Here is a 19,965-nt window from a genome sequence, read left to right as displayed (position 1 = left end):
ATCATTTTTTGTTGTGTTTTTCTCACGTTTTTGTTGACTTTTCATCCTCTTTTTGTCGCTTTTTTTTGTCTCTTTTAGATTTGGGTAAAGCTCGGTTGAGGCGGGACCGGTGGCCCTAGAGCCAGTGGCCCTTCTGTGCTCTTCCAGAATGGACATATGGCCGGTCCGCCCCTGCAGCAAACTAGACCCAGAATCTCACCTTAAATATGATAATTATAAATATATGTTAAACTACTGTATGGTGAAAATGGCTGTCATAAGCACTTTAAAAGCCAAGCCCATTAAAGTCCACAGTAAACAGATCGTTTGAGAGCTTACCTGTGCCGTGGTGCGCCGCTCTCCCACAGTGTACAATATGAGCTCTGCTGCCAAACCACTCCCCTGTGAACTGCTTCCTCCGCTGGGGCTCCCCCCGCTACAAGGAAACGCTCGCATTTTTTCACCATCAGATCACTCCGCACTGCTTAGCAAACAAGCCAACACCGCCAAACGAGTCCAGTGTTGTGTTCAGCAGTGTCTGTAAAAGGCTGTCGAAATGTCCACAGAGAAAGCGAAGGAAGAGCTAAATTGGCTAAAACTATCACAAATATTCTTTTACGTTTAAAGTGAGATGTTTATTCATTGGTCTTAATGCCTCTGTAAAGCAAAGGCAGTACGGGTTGATGTTTTTTCACAGCAAATTGTTCAGTAGAAGCGAAATAAAAGCGGCACTCGTTAACGTTAGCATGTAGCGTGAAGCTAACGTTTCCTTCCTGGTTAGCATTGTCCGTTTTATGGGCTTTTAAACCACTTTGCTTCTCTCCATGTCCCTATATCTGTATTTAGTAGGAAAATATATTCATAATTCAGCATTTTGTGTAAAGTAATGGTGGAGAAATGGGAGAAAGTTAAGTTTTTTTTCTGCATATCGCTAAGCATTATGGGATTAGCAGCAATTGTAAAGTAATGGTGATTTTAAAAGTTAAAATACTGGAGTTATTGTTCACATTAAAACACTTGGACACCACAGTGAGTTAGATGTATTTACCAGCAGTAACTCAGCAGCTAACCGAGTTGTTCCACGGCTATTTTCTCCACTTTTAACTAACAGCTGCAAAGATGGCGGATCTCCATGGTAACTATGGAATTACCAAACTCCATGGGGCGATTGCAAAGTATATGGCCTTCAAAAATGGTGAAGACTGTTGTGTGATGCAACGAAATCTGTGAAATACACATGGGAGCATTTCAGCAACCGAAACGATCAAAAAAAAAACAGGATTGTGTGAATGAAGCGAGGCAAACGTGTCAGTGCAAGTCTTTCCAGATGAGTTGGTAGGCCAGGAAAACCGGAGTACCTCGCTGGAAGATAGTCATATACTTATTTTCCAGCTTGCACTTCCTATCTAGCACCTGTGTTGATAAGTGACCTCCTAAAAGAGTAGTAAAACTGATGTCAGAGTACACAGTGACACACAGACCTTTGATCCATGAGCCTGCAGCAGCTCGCTGTACAGTTTAATAAATAACTCCACGGAACAAACAGATCTCTATCAAAACACACTGGCTCAAGTATCAGCTTTCCACACAATGGCGCAGACAATGGGCAGGCTCCAACCTACTTTTTTTCAATTGTCCCTTTAAATGAGGGTTAGGTACACATTGGAGAATTTATTGGAGATTTGCTGTTTTGTCCACAAATGTGTCAGTGACCTCACACCGTTATGACCTCACTGGGTTTTGCAAGCACTTTTTGACACCTTGCAGTTCAGGATTTCGCGGCGGAGAGGGGGTTACTGAGGCAACAAACTGATGACAAATGTATATGCTGGAATTGAAGGTTTTAGTGCCTGCAGGACCCGCAGCCAGTAGTAAAAGTCACACTGCGTTTCACCCAATGAAAAAAAATATATATGAGCATTTCTTCTTCGGTTCTGAGTGTAAACTTTACTGGGAGCGGGACGTCTCCAGCTCGTCTCCATGGAGCTGTTAATGAGGAGCAGGTTTTGTTTTGGCAAAGGTAGAAAATGTGGTGCAGTGTGCGCTTATGGGAGTGCATAGGGGCCTCTTTTGCATAAACAAATTATGGAATCGGGTAGGTTTAGGCAACCGGAATAATCGGTAGAGTTGACATGAAATCCAATGTAATGTTAAAGCCATTACGTAGGATGCAAATACTGGATCAAAGTCAGAGTTTGTTTAACTTGTGATGGTTAAGGGTTTTGTTCTTATCTGTGAGTTTCAAACAGAAACACCCACTGTAACACAGAAGTATCCTCCAGTCAAGTATGTACATCCATCATGCTTTGGTTAAAATGTAGACCGTGCTTCAGTAACTCACTGCCCGCCCCGTCACGTTCATGCAAAAACAGGAAGAGGCCGAGGGACAGAGTTTGTTTACCTCTTCTGTCAAATTTCATGGCCATTTCACAAATAACATCAAACAAGGTCAATGTGTCATGTAGGTCGGTCTGATCATTTCAGAGATATGACCCATAAAGCAGGTAAAGCTTCAGATTCCATCACGACATCTCATGTGAACGCAACCTATTGTCAATTCAGTGCATTCAATTTCATTCAGAGCAGCAGACAAAACAAATGCACATGGAAGATGACTTAAAGCCACACTGCACAACTTTACCCAATAACCAAAATAAAATACAAACATTTATTTTTCCATCGTAAGTGCTTCTGTTATTCAAGAATCCCTCTTAAAGCGTGTGTAGTTTACTGTGTCCGATTTGGCCTCTCTCTTTTTTTTTGACTACAGGTTCTCAAATGCTTTATTGCAGAGCGGATGTGTTTTTTGTGTTAGGGCTGGGTAACGTTATTATTTTCTTCCGATACTGTACTGGTATTGTTTAACAGTACCCAGCCCTAGTTTACGACAGTTTTGCGGCTCTTGTGACATATAACCGTCAATGTTCCGTTGTGTGGCTTTAAACATCAACATTCTGATTATATACAACTATAAAAATCCCACATCTGCATTTACTTCATGCACATATTTGCCCTTCGATTCCTTCAACTCCTACTCAACATGGCCTTTAGCGTTCTCTCTTTTTTCCCCCATCTACTGACAGTGACTCCCAAAAAATAATGAACTTAGAAAAAATAAAAAAAAACATAAAGTGCTCTAAAAGTTTCCTGAAGCTAGAATAAGTACAAAACAAAGCAGCCCGTGGCACGACTATCTCACAGTGGCCACGCCCATGCAGGTTCACCACAGGTAGGTTGGCAGCGCAGTAGGAATATAAAAAAAAAAAAAAAAAAACTTCAAGCAAACCGGCTCAGAACAAAAGTACAAACAATACTGCATGGATACTACGACTAAGAAGTACCGATTTCCTTTGAGTTCAGTAGCAAAAAGCTTTCCAAAGTCTAACTAAAACTGTCCGATAGTGCGATGTGCGGAGCGTCCTTCGGCGGTCGGGTCGGGCAGGTGGAATGTCAGAGACACGACTGGACGTCCTCTTCCTCCAGTAGGCACAGTCTAGTCGTTACCTGCACACACAAACATACTCTTCAGCTGGATCTGGACGAGTCTGCAGGACGAATGATTATAGATTGTGTTTTGTTATGGCTTCGGCACCATGTGGAGATCATAGATTATGCTTCATTAGGGCTGCACAAGTTTGAAAACTGTGACCTAATTGCAACTTTTCTCCTATGCATCGTAATGGGGATTAGGCTAGCGATTGGATTTCAGATGTTCGTAGAAGTACGGAGATGGAGACATGGAGCACATTATATCAAAGCAAATATATCACTTCAAATAATTGCAGCCTTTGTGGTTTGCTAATTGCTATCATTAAAACTGCTATTTCTCTTCTTCTTCTTCTATTTCGATTTGATTGTGGAGAATTGTGCAGCCCTACTCTTGATAAAATGTAAAGGGCTAGGGCTAGCAATTTTGCATATCCAAATCTCAAAGCGTATTGTCAGGAGAGCTTACATATATACATTACATTACGTTATATGCCAGTGTGATACCTCATTAGAAAGCCAAGACTAGTTTCTATATATATAGATCAATGTGAGTGAATCATAACCCTAACCCCTGACCCTAAACCTAACCCTGACTGCCTGATCAGGGGGACATATTATGTAAGAGCATGATATTGTGCAAAGACAGAGTCTGACCTGCCAGGTACTTGGCTCCCACCAACATGATCATGCTGCCCATGATGTAGAAGCCCAGTGGAACACTGCAGAAGATGCTGGGTTCACCTGGAGGTCACCACACAGAAGAAGAGATGGATGACAAGAGACCCTACACATGTGCTCCGAAATACAACTGTATAAAAATCCGATTTACGTTTGTACCACACATTCCTACTTTGAAGATTCATTGATGAAGGCTAAAAGTGTATTCTGTCGTACGAAGGCTGCTCCCTAATGCAAAAATAATGGTCAAAGCCATTTTAGCCACTACTGAATTCACAGTTATTCAAATGATTTGTAGTGAGGGAGTTTGCTGAAAAGGAAATTTAAAAGAGATCTCTAAAATGTGATGAGACATAGCAGATGGTAACGGTTGTGGGGTTTTTTCTCTCGATTATGTAACTTTTGTCATTTTTGCTAGACAGACAGACTTGTTTTACAAGGTTCAGTAACTCTGTATCAACACAACCACAAGAACACTAGACAGACACAGGCCACTTCACAGACAAAATAAACAACTGTCAAGTCTTTGTGAAAGGATGACGCAGCCGTACCATTCCCGTTGCCGACCGGCTCGGTGGTCTCCCAGTTCATACACCTCTGCACGGCCTTCTTCCAGCGGGCGTACCTCAGCTCGCTCTCTGAAACCAACGCCTCCAGTCAGTCACGGTTTCGAGTACCCTGAGCCCTTACGGTAAATGTGGGTACCTTCAGGGTTGATCTGTGGCTCGAACTTCTCTGAGGTGACTTCGCTCAGGTCCTCGGGGCGCAGGCTCCACACGCTCACCCCCTCAGCCGCCCCGGCCGCCATGGCTGCCCCCAGCGCTGTGGTCTCGGGCATCGATGGCTTCACTGTCAAGGCAGGCCACACAGCAGGGACACAAGTTAGGCTCTCAGGCTTTTATCACACTGACCACCCCACAAAAGCCCTGGAGATGTTCTGACCCAGTTGTCTCACCATGTCCCTTTTTTTAAACAGTGGTTCTCAGCTGGAAGGTCGTGACACTGAATACACTACAACACGGAACAGCTGCATAGTTGAGTTGAAATTAACAGTTGATTTTAGCTACAGGTCATTTGAATATTTCAGTGAGCCCAAGCATCAGACAGAGAGAAAGAGAAACTAAGAGAGACACTTGTTTGTTTTCGCTATAAGAAAACGTGGACCGTTTGAGGAAGTGGCGAGCTCATTTTGGAGTGTGAAAGCTGGCCGCGCTCCTCCTGAGAGTCGGCCTCCTCCAGATTATGCAAAACTATGCAAAGCGCGGCCACCACAAACCAGTTGAGGTGCCGGAGCAGGTGAGATCAGGGCCCAAACGCTTTCTCTTTCAGATTTGACTTGTGTCTCGTACCCACAGGGATGCACAGAATGTCGGCCTGCAGCTGCATGAGTAACCGGTTTGACGTCATTCCTCCGTCCACCTGCAGCTGCGTGAGGGGGATACCGCTGTCCTGGTTCATCGCGTCTAAAATCTGGAGGAGAACGGGAAAAGGAGTGTCAGTGCATGAAAGAATATTTGGCACATTTGCTTTAAATAACTTGCCTCTCGGGTTTGAAAACAGACTGCTTCCAGCGCCGCGAAAGCAAGGTGACTCTTGTTCGTGAACTGCGTCAAGCCGCAGATGATTCTGCCAAACAGAAAGAAACTCATCATCATTTCTATTCTAATAAGTTGGCTCAGCAGTCCAGCAAAAGGTGAAAGGTGATCGAGGAGAGTGTGGGCTCACCCTCTGGCACTGGGCTCCCAGTACGGTGCGTACAGACCCGAAAAGGCCGGGACGAAATAACAGCCGTAAGATGTGCCCACGGAGGCCGCCAACTTCTCTGCACAAGAACACGCAGAGAGTAATTCAAAAGAAAAGTAAACAACAGGGCGTCAAATTTAATATGGCGTCCTTATGTTAACCGTGCAGTTTAGAAAAGTGATGCGCAGTTGTCGGGCCAAAATGCCTCCTCTCATAGTCGCCGTACATGTGTCATTGCATCCAGCTGCATCTAAGTGCATCCTCTGTTCAGCTGCTTTTTGCAGTATATGAGAGTGGGATTTTCATTTCATTTGCTTTGATTTGATTCATTGACTGGATTGGGACTGATAAACTAAAAGATGGTCGTGAATCTGCAGCGGCTCCAGCCTGTAGGCTTACCGCAGCGCTGCTAATGCTATCGCTAAGCTACTACCGCTAACGGCAGCATCTTGATCATTCGCCGAGCACGCTCTGCAGCTGCTTAGAACATAATAATGTCAGAGAGAAGCTCCTTGCTTACTTTACAGTGCCGTCATTTCGTTTTTACAGAATCAGACTCAGGCAGAAGTAAATCAAACAGCAGCGATGACGGCGATCTTGTATGTATTTATGTAGAATAATTAGCCATGTGCTCCTAGTGCTTATGACTTTAAGAGCTCCTAAACATAATATAATAAAGGAATCTGAATATGCTTTACAATCAGATGGAGCTGAACAATATCTGCTACTTTTCAGTTGTTTAAAAAAGAGTCTGTTTTAATTACCATTTTAGCCTAAATATCACCAAAACCTTTTAATTTAAATGTAAAGCTAAATTTAAACCTTGTTAATAGAAATGCATAGACCTGTAATAGACGTTAAGAGGTAGAACTATTGTATTATAATATGCAATAGGTCTATGATTTATTATTCTGACAAAGGATATTTTATGTAATGCCTATTATTGTATATAAAGTATATACTGAGAGAAAAGGAGATGTTTGCTGCCATCTAGTGACAGACGCCATACATACCAAGCTCTTCAGAGGAGCCAATGATGCCCAGGTTATCCTGCAGCCAGCGCACCACAGCTCCAGCAATGGCCACGGAGCCCTGCACAAAGTAGCATCATGTATGAAGCTGTCAAGAACCTGCTAACGCCTGCACTTTAGACCCGTCCTTCTCAGATGGAGCAGCTTTGGGACCCAGAGTTTGGTAGTTGGCCCACAGCCCACTGACTGGTCCTGTCTGTGTGCCACTTTATTATCCCACAGGTTTATAGCTCTACAAACATGTTGTGAAACACTGGACTGTACCTCCAGAGCGTAGCAGGCAGGTTTGTCTCGGCCCAGCTTGTAGGCCACTGTGGTCAGCAGGCCGTGGTCAGACATCACGGGCTGAAAGAGCACACACACGACACGTACCGGGGAGCACATTTAGAATCTCTTCGGTAAATTCATTATGTACTTCATCTGCTGTAACTTCATGTAGTTCTTATTTACATACAATACAATCACGTCACAGTAACATCATTTCAATCAAAGTCAATTTCTAGAACAAAATAGAAGAAATCTTAATAGTTGAGTTGCCATAGCAGCTCGAGTGCATCAGTGAAAGCAGTCATTTGTGATGCTCACCTTAGATCCGGTGTTCCGCAGCAGAAAGCAGCCAGTCCCGTACCTACAACAACAACCACACACAGTTCAGCTGAGAAAACCTGCGGCGCACAGTCCAGCAGCGCCGGTACTCACGTGTTTTTGGCCTGACCGTCCTGGAAGCACATTTGTCCAACCAGTGCGGCGGACTGATCCCCCAGGCACTGCATCACCAAGAATCACACATGGGTTTATAGTTCAACAACAAACGAAACACTGTCTTGTGTCGATTCTTACCCCTGATATCGGAATTCCTGACAGGCCTCCCGATTTCTGTGGAAAAAGGTACATGAATGAATGCTTACCAAACAAATTTAGAATACTGTTGTGGTTTTTAGATGCTCTCGTCTTTAATATTCATGTGGTTGTTGTTTTTTGTTTAATAGAAAACCTTTTAACTTTTCAATGAAGTGTGTGTAAGGCAAGTAAGGCAAGTTGACAAACAGCACACGATTGGTCAAAAGGCTACATACTGCACTATAAGCGACCATTACTAGCCTGGCCAGCCGAGCCTCCAGTCCTTTCCTCTTGCAATATTACAATATTTCTTTGTTATTCAATAGAAGGGGCAGTGTAGAAATGGTTTGGCAAAGTTAAAATAATTGTTTTCTCACATAATGCAGCCTTGACCTGCATTCTCCTGTGTTCAAAAAGAAAAAAAGGACTGACTGGCCAGGCTACACTGATGTTTACACCAAACACCAAAATCACCATAGGCAGATCGTGTCTGTTATTTGACGGTTCAAAGCCAAATAACAGTGACCGGAGTCCAAAACAAAACACAGTAATGTACACATGTTTAGGGAAACCCTTCGAAACCTCTTCACTCCCACGTGTGTGATATTGGCGAACCAAAGGAGTGCGAAAGAGTGAAGAGATTTGAGTAAAGACGTAGGTGTTTGTCCGCAGCATTCCACAACACAAGCAATGTGGGTCCATTAGCACATTTCCAACAACGTCGGGGTTTGTGTTTGACCTTTGAATGACCCAGTGGCTGTACGACTGATGATGCTCCAGGATCAATTGTGTTCAGAGTTTCTTGTATATTTTCACTGCTCACACCAGAAAACCTACTAAACAATTGATCCTGGAGTATCATCACCACCGTGACCAAAAGTAAAGTAGCCAGGCTAACCACTCATAGAAGCAGTGGGCTACCTTGCTTAAGCACTTATCTATTCAAGTATTATGTTGCTTTAAAACAACATTTCCCAAGTAGAAGAAAAAAGTAGCCAAAAAAAAAAAGACAATATACATATAATTAAAGTTTTTTATAAGTACTTCCTGTACCATGTAACTAACTCCTGATCTGGGGTTGCTGCAGTTTGTCAGGTCTATTGTTTATTTGTTGCAGCAAATAAAAGGAGAGTAATTGGGCAACCTTGTCTAATTCATGAGTTAGTCAGAATGGTTAGTTGTGGTGTTACTGGTTAGGAGCAAATTGCTAGTACACTCAAAACATGTATGTTGTATTGTCAAAATACTCTGTTATTTGACCTAATTGTTTAAGGTAATTAAGAATTGCAATATTTTAATCAGCATAGAATAACAATAAAAAGCTTAAGTAAGTGTTAATTCATGAAAACATTTATTTATGTATATTTACTCTTTTTTATTTTGAGTGTAGTTAAAACCCTTTAAGCCACACCCTTCCCTTTGTGAATAAAAAGGGTTAGTCTTGAAAATGCGCTGACTGATGCGGTGGTGTTAGCCTGACCAAGGAGAGGCGGGACTTGACTTTAGCGGACAGGAATGAAGAGGAGAGAGATGGCTGCGGCTACTTACCCGACTAGAGCATATTTTCTACCAGAGAAGAAGAGAGAATGGCACACAGAAAATGCCTAAGATGTTTTTTTTAACAACCGTCATGCATAAGTCCAAAACAGACCATGTAAAAACAGCTTCAGATCAGGGCTGGGTACAGCTGTAGTGGTGAGCTTTATGACTCTCTAAATGGAGCCGAATCTTTGGGATATGTTTATATCAAGAGGCTCTTGTTGACACTGATTCATTACTATAATACTAATCACTATCAGGCTTGTCTTAATAAGGTGACCTTTATTGTCCCCGTAGCAAAATTTGTCCCATCATTTGATGCGGCAGATATGGAGCTAGGCTAATGGTCAGAATGACATGACTGAAAGATTATCCTATTGTGCATACAGTATTAGGGAAAGAGACACATTTTCTTTTACTTTTTTAATTTTTTCTTATCTTATCTTATCTTATTTTATCGTTTTAGCTGAATGTATAGTTTGGTTTCACTTGATTTCATTATATTTATTTATTTTTCATTCCTATATTGACGATTTTATGTGCAGCACTTTGGAAACACTTGTTTATAAAATGTGCTATATAAATAAAGTGGATTGGATTGGACAAGAGCACGAACAACTCAAAATCATAGAAGGGTATAATGGGCCTGTTGTATACAGACAATTTCTTTGGGCAAACACAGTGCTTTGGCTTTACAAAGTACTGGAGGTCTTTGTACAGAGGTCACTTTTAGCAGTACCCAGCCCTACTTCATATTGTACAACGAGTCTTCCATTAATCACAAATGACAAAAATAGAACATTTTCAATAGTGTGTATCCTAAGCAATACAAACAAAACAGCATTCTTACCATAAGGCCATAGATTTCTGAAGAGCTTCGCACTTTGGGTAAGATCTCCATTGGAATACCGAAGTATCTGACAACGACAAACAACATTTACACTGGCGTTTCATCTGTGCTTGTCTTTAGAATAAATCTAAATGAGCAAAGATGGCGACTTACTCGCACAGCTCCGGGTCCCAGTCCATGGAGTGGATGTTAAACAGCATAGTTCGACTGGCATTGGTCACATCTGTGCAGTGGACTCCGCCCGATTTCCCCCCCGTCAAACACTGGGACACACAGGGAGGGCTCGACGTTACTACACTACAACATTTTACAGCCGTTTTTGCACATCTTAGCCTTGGTTTACGAGTTTCAGTAGCGTCTGTGTCACGGTAAAGATTGACGCTAAACTTAGAATTTTGACCTGCCCTCTATTTATTCCAGCTCCATATCTAGAATGCTTTGTTGCCACATGACAAAAAACTGCACACAATTAGCGCATTAAGTTTGACACTTGAGTATTACCCAGATGAGCCACGAGTCCACGGTGCCGAACATGGCGCGGTGAGAGAGCACGGCCTGCTGCACCTCCTCCACGTTGTCCATGAGCCAGCGGAGCTTGACTGCGCTGAAGTACGTGCTGATGGGGAGGCCCGTTTTATGCTGCAACATTAGAAATGCAACACCGTCAACAAAGGCAGATTGGCAGCACTATTTCTCACCAAACTATTGCTAAGACAGCGATAAATATCAAATTGAATTGTATATTGAATGTATATTTTGTAACAGGGTTTCCACAGGCGGCAGCAAGTCAAATTGAATCCTCTGTAATGCAATATGAATGCCTAAGTACAATATTTTTGATGCTGCAAATGCAAAAACATTTTTACTTTCATAAAAATTAGGGCTGAAAGATACATCGTTATCGATATCGAGATATGAACAACATTCATGATATTAATATCGAAAAAGCAATGATATAAATGATATAGACTTGCACTCTTTTGTATTATGTTGAAATATATTATATATTTCTGAAAATGCTTGTTTTTCACCGAACCCATAGTTATATCGTATCGATACTGAGATATCTGGCATGAATATCGAGATATGAAATTTTGTCCATGTCGTTCAGCCCTAACAAGAATTGTAAACATTCAATCAAACAGAGGAATGAGGGAAATTGTTGACACTCAAAACCAAACTGGACACAACAGGCAAACAATCGAGCAAAAGATTGAAGAAGTATTTGTTTTAACCTAGATTTTCTATTCCTGACAAATGTACACAGTAAAAACATTTGAGCAATTCTGAGCAAATTTGAGCAAGAAATTCACCAATTGTGACAAATGGTGATATAGATGTGATTATTCTTGCAGTTCCAATTATTGCTTTGTGTTACTGTTTACTGTTAGTACATTTACTGTGTTTAAGTAGATCTATACAATTATTAACTGCTAATTTAGTCAACACTTTCTGGCCCATAGATCTGGATAAAATGCCAAAAAAACAACAACAACTTTAAACAATAATAATCATTCATTACAGCCTTACTATTCAAGTTTAATACGTCACCTTTAAATGATTCTTGTTCCTTCCGGGAGTTTTGCTGATCAGATTTTCTACCGTTGATTGAGTCCGCAGGTCCAGCCAAACTAAAACCATACCACATTCCTAAGACATGTATCTATTACAATAAATGTGGAAATAATAATGGCTCGTGTCCTTACCGACTGCATTGTAGAGGGGCTCCCCAGTGTCTTTGTCCCAAACAATCGTGGTCTCCCTCTGATTGGTCACTCCGATAGCTGCGCAGTTCAAACAAGCGGTCAGTAAAGGACAGCTGAGCCATGGCCATTCACATTTCTGACAGTATGTGTGTGGGAAAAGTACATGGTAGGGCTATTCAATTATTTTTACAGGGCCAGATTATTCGGAGGTCATTGGCGAGCCTCCAACAACTATCAGACATATAGTTTTTTTTTTAGATAAATAAATGAGAAATTAATTACCATCATTGCTCAATTAGAATCAAGCCTAAACACAAGAGTTAAAATTATATTACAGTCCTTTATTAGAAATATCGGCATCATTCTCTGTAATATTTCAGTTTTGAGGTGACATTCTCTGTAAATATTATCTTTTTAGATGACATTCTCTGTAATAATTCTGTTTTATTGTAACATTCTCTGTCGTAATCATGTTTTTAGATGATATTCTCTGTAAATATTATGTTTTTAGATGACATTCTCTGTAAATATTATGTTTTTAGATGATATTCTCTGTAAATATTATGTTTTTAGATGACATTCTCTGTAAATATTATGTTTTTAGATGACATTCTCTGTAATAATTATGTTTTTAGACGACATTCTCTGTAAATATTATGTTTTTAGACGACATTCTCAGTAATAATTATGTTTTTAGACGACATTCTCTGTAAATATGTTTTTAGACGACATTCTCTGTAAATATTATGTTTTTAGATGACATTCTCTGTAAATATTATGTTTTTAGACGACATTCTCTGTAAATATTATGTTTTTAGACGACATTCTCAGTAATAATTATGTTTTTAGACGACATTCTCTGTAAATATTATGTTTTTAGACGTCATTCTCAGTAATAATTATGTTTTTAGACGACATTCTCTGTAAATATTATGTTTTTAGACGACATTCTCTGTAAATATTATGTTTTTAGACGACATTCTCAGTAATAATTATGTTTTTAGACGACATTCTCTGTAATAATTATGTTTTTAGACGATATTCTCTGTAAATATTATGTTTTTAGATGACATTCTCTGTAAATATTATGTTTTTAGATGACATTCTCTGTAAATATTATGTATTTAGATGACATTCTCTGTAATAATTATGTTTTTAGATGACATTCTCTTTAAATATTATGTTTTTAGATGACATTCTCTTTAAATATTATGTTTTTAGATGACATTCTCTGTAAATATTATGTTTTTAGATGACATTCTCTGTAAATATTATGTTTTTAGACGACATTCTCTGTAATAATTATGTTTTTAGATGACATTCTCTTTAAATATTATGTTTTTAGATGACATTCTCTGTAAATATTATGTTTTTAGATGACATTCTCTGTAATAATTATGTTTTTAGACGATATTCTCTGTAAATATTATGTTTTTAGATGACATTCTCTGTAAATATTGTTTTTAGATGACATTCTCTGTAAATATTGTTTTTAGACGACATTCTCTGTAATAATTATGTTTTTAGATGACATTCTCTTTAAATATTATGTTTTTAGATGACATTCTCTGTAAATATTATGTTTTTAGACGACATTCTCAGTAATAATTATGTTTTTAGACGACATTCTCTGTAATAATTATGTTTTTAGATGACATTCTCTTTAAATATTATGTTTTTAGATGACATTCTCTGTAAATATTGTTTTTAGACGACATTCTCTGTAATAATTATGTTTTTAGACGACATTCTCTGTAAATATTGTGTTTTTAGATGACATTCTCTGTAAATATTGTGTTTTTAGATGACATTCTCTGTAAATATTGTGTTTTTAGATGACATTCTCTGTAAATATTGTGTTTTTAGATGACATTCTCTGTAAATATTATGTTTTTAGATGACATTCTCTGTAAATATTGTGTTTTTAGACGACATTCTCTGTAATAATTATGTTTTTAGATGACATTCTCTGTAAATATTGTGTTTTTAGATGACATTCTCTGTAAATATTGTGTTTTTAGATGACATTCTCTGTAAATATTGTGTTTTTAGATGACATTCTCTGTAAATATTATGTTTTTAGACGACATTCTCTGTAATAATTATATTTTTAGGCGACATTCTCTGTAGTAATAACGTTGTTAGTCTAGGGATGATGCACCTTTAATGTTTGAGATGTCGATGTTGAGCTGAGTGAGTTTCTCGCAGGTCCGCTCCATGCACTCGTACACCGACTGCAGGATCTCATTGGGGTCTTCCTCCACCCAGCTGCAAAACACAACAATGAAAGACACGTTGTCGCACATTCGGCTCGACGTGGCGGCTCTGCGGCTCACCCTTCTTTGGGAAAGCTCTGTTTAATCTCCACTTGATGATGGCTGAGCAGCTCCGAAGTAGTGGAATTGAATACCTACAAAAACACACAACTCAGCATTAGAATGTGGTTATGATGAAAGAAAAAGGCAGATCGGTATTAGTACTAGTTCTAAATAAAGCGCAATAATCCAAAATGTCAGGAGAAAATGTCTCATCCGGGTGCACAAAGGTGGCTGAAGGCACAACAGCTGTGCACTCACTGCTCTCACCTATGACTGCAGCCATTCTCTCACTTATAAATATATCACAGCACTAGCACTAGGTTAACTCAACCCTTAACGTGAACTTCCAAAAGGTTATGGGAGTAAGATTGTAAGACACACACTAATGCTTTAAAGGGATATTTCAGGATTTTTGACATAGGGCTTCATTTCCTAGTTATCCAGAATGTAGTTGATTTCTGGAGATATTTCTTTCTTAAATTCATGCAGTTCTTCTATTTGAAGAGCTTAGTGGCGCTAGGCTAGTGCATTTCTATGGTATCAGCTAGCCTGCATTAAACACAGCCACAGCGCACCTGAGGCAAATCACTTATAACGCCAGACTTACCACATAAATGTCTGTGTCGATAGAATCATGTTTGAAAAAGAGCTGAATCACATGAATTACTGCATTTTGAGGGACTAGTTTCTCGCAGATCACTCCGCCACTGCGTAGGTTACACCCACGAAGTTGGTGCTGCTCAAATATAAGGTCTTTTAAATGCAAAATATTTATAATGATTTATATGGTTAGTCTGGTGTTATAAGTGATTTGCCTCAGGTGCCCTGTGGAGCGGGTCCGACTGTTTTTAAATGCAGGCTAGCTGATACCATAGAAATGCACTAGCCTAGCGCCACGAAGCTCTTCAAATATAAGAACTGCGTGAATTTAAGGAAAAAAATATCTCCAGAAATCAACAACACTCTGGATAACTAGGAAATGAAGCCCTATGTCAAGAATCCTGAAATATCCCTTTAAATATGCGTGAGCTGAACGGAAGAAAAACTTGCATCATTAAATTAAAAGGTAAGATTTCTATATCAAAAAGTCCTTCTGCAAAAAACATCAACATTCAAAGAGTTTAGGCAATTTATTGTTTCCTACGAGAAATGTGGACATTCTCAACCCCTGTAGGAGGATATTACTATGTCATTACAAACATGGATCTTAAAAAGCATAATGAAATGTGTTGAATAGCCTTCATCAGACCCCCGCCCTGTCAAGTCTTACCAAGAAGCGAGTGGAGCTTGTGCCCTGGTCGATGGCGGCGACCAGCGGCCCCAGCTGTACCCGGTGTGAGGACGCAGCCATGGTCCCGTTCATGGGCAGCTCTGGAGCTCTGGCACCGGCCGCAGGGGACTCCAAACCTGGGCTCAAACCGGGGAGCACCGGCCGCGGAGGCTCAGGATATAAACCGCAGGTCAACCGGTTTTTGACGCACAGCTCAGTCGTCACCGTCTCCCACTGATGACGCAATGCGAGATTCGTTTTTCAGCTCGTCGCCTTTTCGTGTTGTTAAAAAATTGAAAATGAATCTCTGGATGTGATGCTGGGGGAAAAAAAACCGTTACATTGACAACTGCCGAAATAAGACTGAAAAAGATACGTTCCCATACCGGGAGTCGAACCCGGGCCGCCTGGGTGAAAACCAGGAATCCTAACCGCTAGACCATATGGGACGATGTAAAAGCTCGTCAAAAGTTTAGTATTTCTACAAACGTAAAGCACATATTTAAAACCGTTAAATTAGGCTCAAGGCAGTTGCTCACATAGGGGGAAAAAAGCGTGAAGACATTACTACTGTTTTCTAATCAATAAATAAATGAAAAAGAAAAGAAGAATGTCCTCTGAAACGGTGAAGCTCCTCCTGCCTCAGAGCGTGGTGTCCTGCACTGTTCAGCTCGACCTCCTCTTCCTCCCGCGCAGCTCCCTCCGCTCCACAACAGTCTTTCTCACCATCTTTTGGGAAGAGCTCAGCAGTTAATCTGTTTTTATTCTCCAGTGAATGTCCATTAACACAGAACAGCTAGTTTTGAGTCTTGAGTCTTACAAAAAAAAACAAAGAAAAAAAAAACTGAGGCACTTTAAAGGAAATTAAAAAGTCAGAGATCACATTTAGATTTACATTTGTACACAAAGATCACAACGGACATTTCAAGGTTTTTCAATACTGTTTCCCATTTGCCATCAAGATTTCAGTGTTTTTTGCGGTCGTTGTGTTCTATCAATTACCCGGAAGAGGGCGAAAATATCCCAGAATAAGTTTGTGTCTAAAATAAATTTATACATTTTCTTATGGGGGGGCGGGGGGGGGGGGGGGGGGGGAATTGTATTTTGTAGCATTTAATGGTTTTAATAAAAAATAAAAAAACATAAACAATTTTGCTCACGTCGCTTAATAGTGACGTCATCGCCAGTGGACTTTGTTGTCGTGCAGTTCCTAAATGCTTTGAAGGGGTTTTCTTCTGACTAATTTATCCAAATATTGTTACGCTTTGGCTTGTCCTTCATCGCTTTTTATAAAATGTAATAACCCATTGTAAACGTTTTAGTCAAAGTACATTGAGTTTGTGCTCTAGGCTGCGTGCTGACCACAAAATTCACAAATATCTTCCATCCTTTTTCAGGGCTGATTACTGGAAATCACAACCGAGGAAGTTCTGCCAGTACTGCAAGTGCTGGATCGCGGACAACAAGCCCGTGAGTAAACACTAAAGATTAAAGATGAGTTTTAAATACATAAATGATTTATTTTTGATAACCCGCTCGGGATTTGCATTGTCGGTGACTTTATGATAATTAAAGAGCTGACTTTTGTGTTAACTTACCTGCCTGTACTTATTTGTTATAAGTTCGAAGAAACATGGGCTGATTCCTTAATGCTCAAAAGATAGTTCCTAGGCAGCATCTAAAAAGTGGCACAAATGGTTCCTTAATCTGTTCTTTTCCTTTTGGTCCGCAGAGCGTCGATTTCCACGAGAGAGGGAAGAATCACAAGGAGAATGTTGCAGCCAAAATTGCAGAGGTATTAAATGTTCTTATACACCTGCACTTCATGTCACAAACAGTTAAAACCCAGCACAGGCAGGACTCAGTGACGTTTACTTTAACTTGTTGAATTGACTACTTCTTGGTGTAGTTTTGTCTCGCAGTTATCGGGTACTGAAGCTCCTGTTTACCCGCCTTGGTCTGTCTTCCTCCCGCAGATTAAAAAGAAGAGCGTCCAGAAGGCCAAGCAAGAAAAGAAGATGTGTAAACAGTTTGCGGCGATGGAGGAAGCCGCGGCGAAAGCCTATGAGGAAGACCTGAAACGGATGGGGATACAGGGGAGTACATGTACGTGCGGGTGGTTTTTACCATTTTACATCGTCCCACAAAGGAGCTAAAGGGAATCAGTGATAGGCCTGTGACGATAACAGAATTTAAAGTTTGCTCAACCAATACAAGAGTACTACATTTGAAAACATGTCAAGCTTTTCCTCTGAGAAACCACTATTTCACCAATCGATCTAAGAAGTTAAGTCAGTCAAAAATCTACGTAAGAATCCCAACCATAGTGGATAGACTGAGATGGGAGGAGGAGGAGGAGGAGGAGGAGGAGGAGGAGGAGGAGGAGGAGGAGGAGGAGGAGGAGGAGGAGGAGGAGGAGGAGGAGGAGGAGGAGGAGGAGGAGGAGGAGGAGGAGGAGGAGTTGTTGTTTTGGTCCCAGTACTTTATCTGTACTTCGTTTACAGTGAACTAAACTCATTTTCGAAATAAGCCCCCCCGTGTTTTCTTCCAGCGTTTGGCCCAGAGGTTGACCCGACATCCACAACGCCCACATACCAACCTGAACCAACGGAGCAGCCTCAGAAACAGCCGCAGACGAACAAGCAGGGGCCAAAGCAGGGGCCAAAGCCGAAGCCCCCGGAGCCCAAACCGCCGGTTGAGCTTCCACCGCATCCGCAGTATCCACCGCATCTACCGCACCCGCAGCATATTCCGCAGCATGTTCCGCAGCGCACTGAGCCTGCGCTGTGGGTGGAGGCGATGTCCACCGACGGGCACATATACTACTACAACAGACTCTCCGGCGGTAAGTGTATTTCAGGAATATTTGTAACACAGTTTGAACACGGCGGACATGTTTGATCACACATTTGTGCTGTGTGGACCACAACAGAGTCTCGGTGGGACAAACCACAGGGATTCAAAGGAATTAATGACGCACCACCACCACCAGGGACCACTGAGGTACGCTTTTCCTCTGACAATCATTTAAACCACTTTCAAAGGGGTTAGCGCGTGTGCTTCACAGCTAAAGGGTCTGGGTTCGATTCCCACCAGGGACGGGGTCTGCATAGGTTTCTTCTGGGTACTCTGGTTTCCTCTACCACTAAAAACACGTACAATAGGTTAAAGCAGTACTAAGTAACTCGTGCTTGTCACTTTTCTGTGTGATGTTTGTTAGCTCTTTTTTGTCTCTTTACACTGGAGCAGGGCACTTTTATAGACGTTGAGCGACATTTATCAAGTTAACCATAGTTTTTTTTTCATGTAAATCCTGCCAAAAAGTCAAAATCATCACGTCTTTGTAAATAATAGAAAAAGGCTAACACTAAGAAGGTGTAAATGGAACTTTCTCTTCAGATCTCTACTGTTTGTGCCTGGATGGAAGCGGTCAGCCCAGAAGGACACACGTATTACTACAACACTGTGACAAGAGGTAAGGTGGAGGATATTTTCACAGTGGCATGATTCATCCCTGATTTTTTTTTTTTATATATATTTGTAATAACTTAGCATCCAGTTGGGAAAAGCCTGCAGATTATATCCCCAAAGCAGTGCCCAGCGAGCAGGGAGAGGGTCAGGGGGAGCCGCCAAACACAGAGAAGGAGGAGGAAGCAGCGGCAGAGGAGGCGGAGGAAGAGGCCACGAGTGAGCAGCCATCGACTGGAACCACTGAAGATGAAGGCCAACACCCCACAGTCCCCAAAGTCCAATTCAGGGTACCAAACTGAGCTTGATTTACCCACGGTGGTAAAGAGAAAGTGACCATAATCCTCTTGATTTGTGGTTGCAGAGGAAGAGGAAGGCAGAGGCTGATTCTTCTGAGGAGACTTCAGAAGCTGCCGAGGACATTCCTGAAGAAGGGGAGAAGGACCAGAGCGAGGAGAGCGGAACAACTGAATCAGAAATGAAGGAAGAGAAGGAGGACGAGACTCCCGCCGGAAGGTTCCGGCCCCGCAACCCCTATGGCACCTGGGAGCGCATCAAAGTGCAGAAGGATCCATAGTAAGTCATTCTTCTTCTTCAATGTATTAACAAATGTGAATGTTTTATGCTGAGTAATAAAAACTTTAACTTGAACTTTTTGCTCTCTCCTCAGTACAAGCGTGGACTGGCAGCTCCCGCAGGTCCAGGCCGTGGAGGACACGGTTTTGGAACTTCCTCCGGAGCCCAAGCACAAGTTTAAGACGCGCGTGATCACCTCTCTGGGAGACGGCGTCGGCAGCAGCGGCCCCGTGTCGTTTAAGAAGAAGAAGACGCAGAACGGCAAATCCAGAAGCTTGCGGCAGAGAGACGAGGACGACTGACGCGCCAGTGTTTAGGGAACTTTAGCACATGGAAAGTGCACACTCGTTTGGAAACTTTTACCTCTTTGGACACAACAAATTGGATGTTTTACGAATCGCAAGTTTTTCAATGTGTTTGTATGTGACTAGATACAAAAAAAACCTCCACAATCATCAACAGAAGCCGATAACCACTG

At 41.2% G+C, this 19,965-nt stretch overlaps 2 protein-coding genes across 2 annotated transcripts; one reads left to right on the top strand and one right to left on the bottom strand.

Annotated features, from left to right (window-relative positions):
• Positions 1–3,229: 3,229 nt before the first annotated feature.
• On the bottom strand, positions 3,230–15,661 carry LOC306982107 (glycerol kinase). The gene is made up of 21 exons (XM_079581905.1): positions 15,444–15,661; positions 14,192–14,265; positions 14,017–14,123; positions 11,856–11,933; positions 11,701–11,780; positions 10,651–10,788; positions 10,303–10,412; positions 10,150–10,216; positions 9,309–9,326; positions 7,761–7,796; positions 7,620–7,687; positions 7,506–7,548; positions 7,185–7,265; positions 6,903–6,981; positions 5,872–5,968; positions 5,688–5,772; positions 5,496–5,616; positions 4,852–4,995; positions 4,698–4,784; positions 4,123–4,209; positions 3,230–3,483 (listed from the first exon to the last, which is right to left on the bottom strand). The coding sequence occupies exons 1-21, from the start codon at positions 15,534–15,536 to the stop codon at positions 3,473–3,475; spliced, it is 1,704 nt and encodes a 567-aa protein (XP_079438031.1). The 5' UTR covers positions 15,537–15,661; the 3' UTR covers positions 3,230–3,472.
• On the top strand, positions 15,535–19,789 carry wbp4 (WW domain binding protein 4; the record flags this gene model as incomplete). The annotated part of the gene is made up of 10 exons (XM_079581741.1): positions 15,535–15,641; positions 16,841–16,913; positions 17,176–17,238; positions 17,420–17,549; positions 17,995–18,288; positions 18,376–18,446; positions 18,843–18,918; positions 18,996–19,201; positions 19,279–19,487; positions 19,582–19,789. The coding sequence occupies 10 exons, from the start codon at positions 15,535–15,537 to the stop codon at positions 19,787–19,789; spliced, it is 1,437 nt and encodes a 478-aa protein (XP_079437867.1).
• Positions 19,790–19,965: the final 176 nt, after the last annotated feature.

This window comes from Gobius niger (assembly GCF_951799975.1).
Source record: "Gobius niger genome assembly, chromosome: 23".
NCBI classification, from domain to species: Eukaryota; Metazoa; Chordata; class Actinopteri; order Gobiiformes; family Gobiidae; genus Gobius; species Gobius niger.
Note: the sequence above shows the minus strand (reverse complement) of the source record. Positions and strands in the feature narration are given on the sequence as shown.

Coding starts and splice junctions, on each gene's coding strand:
- LOC306982107 (XM_079581905.1), bottom strand. CDS start 15,536: ATGAACGGGACCATGGCTGCGTCCTCACACCGGGTACAGCTGGGGCCG. Junction 10,217..10,302: donor TGGGACCCGGAGCTGTGCGA/GTAAGTCGCCAT, acceptor TGTCGTTGTCAG/ATACTTCGGTATTCCAATGG. Junction 5,969..6,902: donor TGGCTCCTCTGAAGAGCTTG/GTATGTATGGCG, acceptor GTTCTTGTGCAG/AGAAGTTGGCGGCCTCCGTG.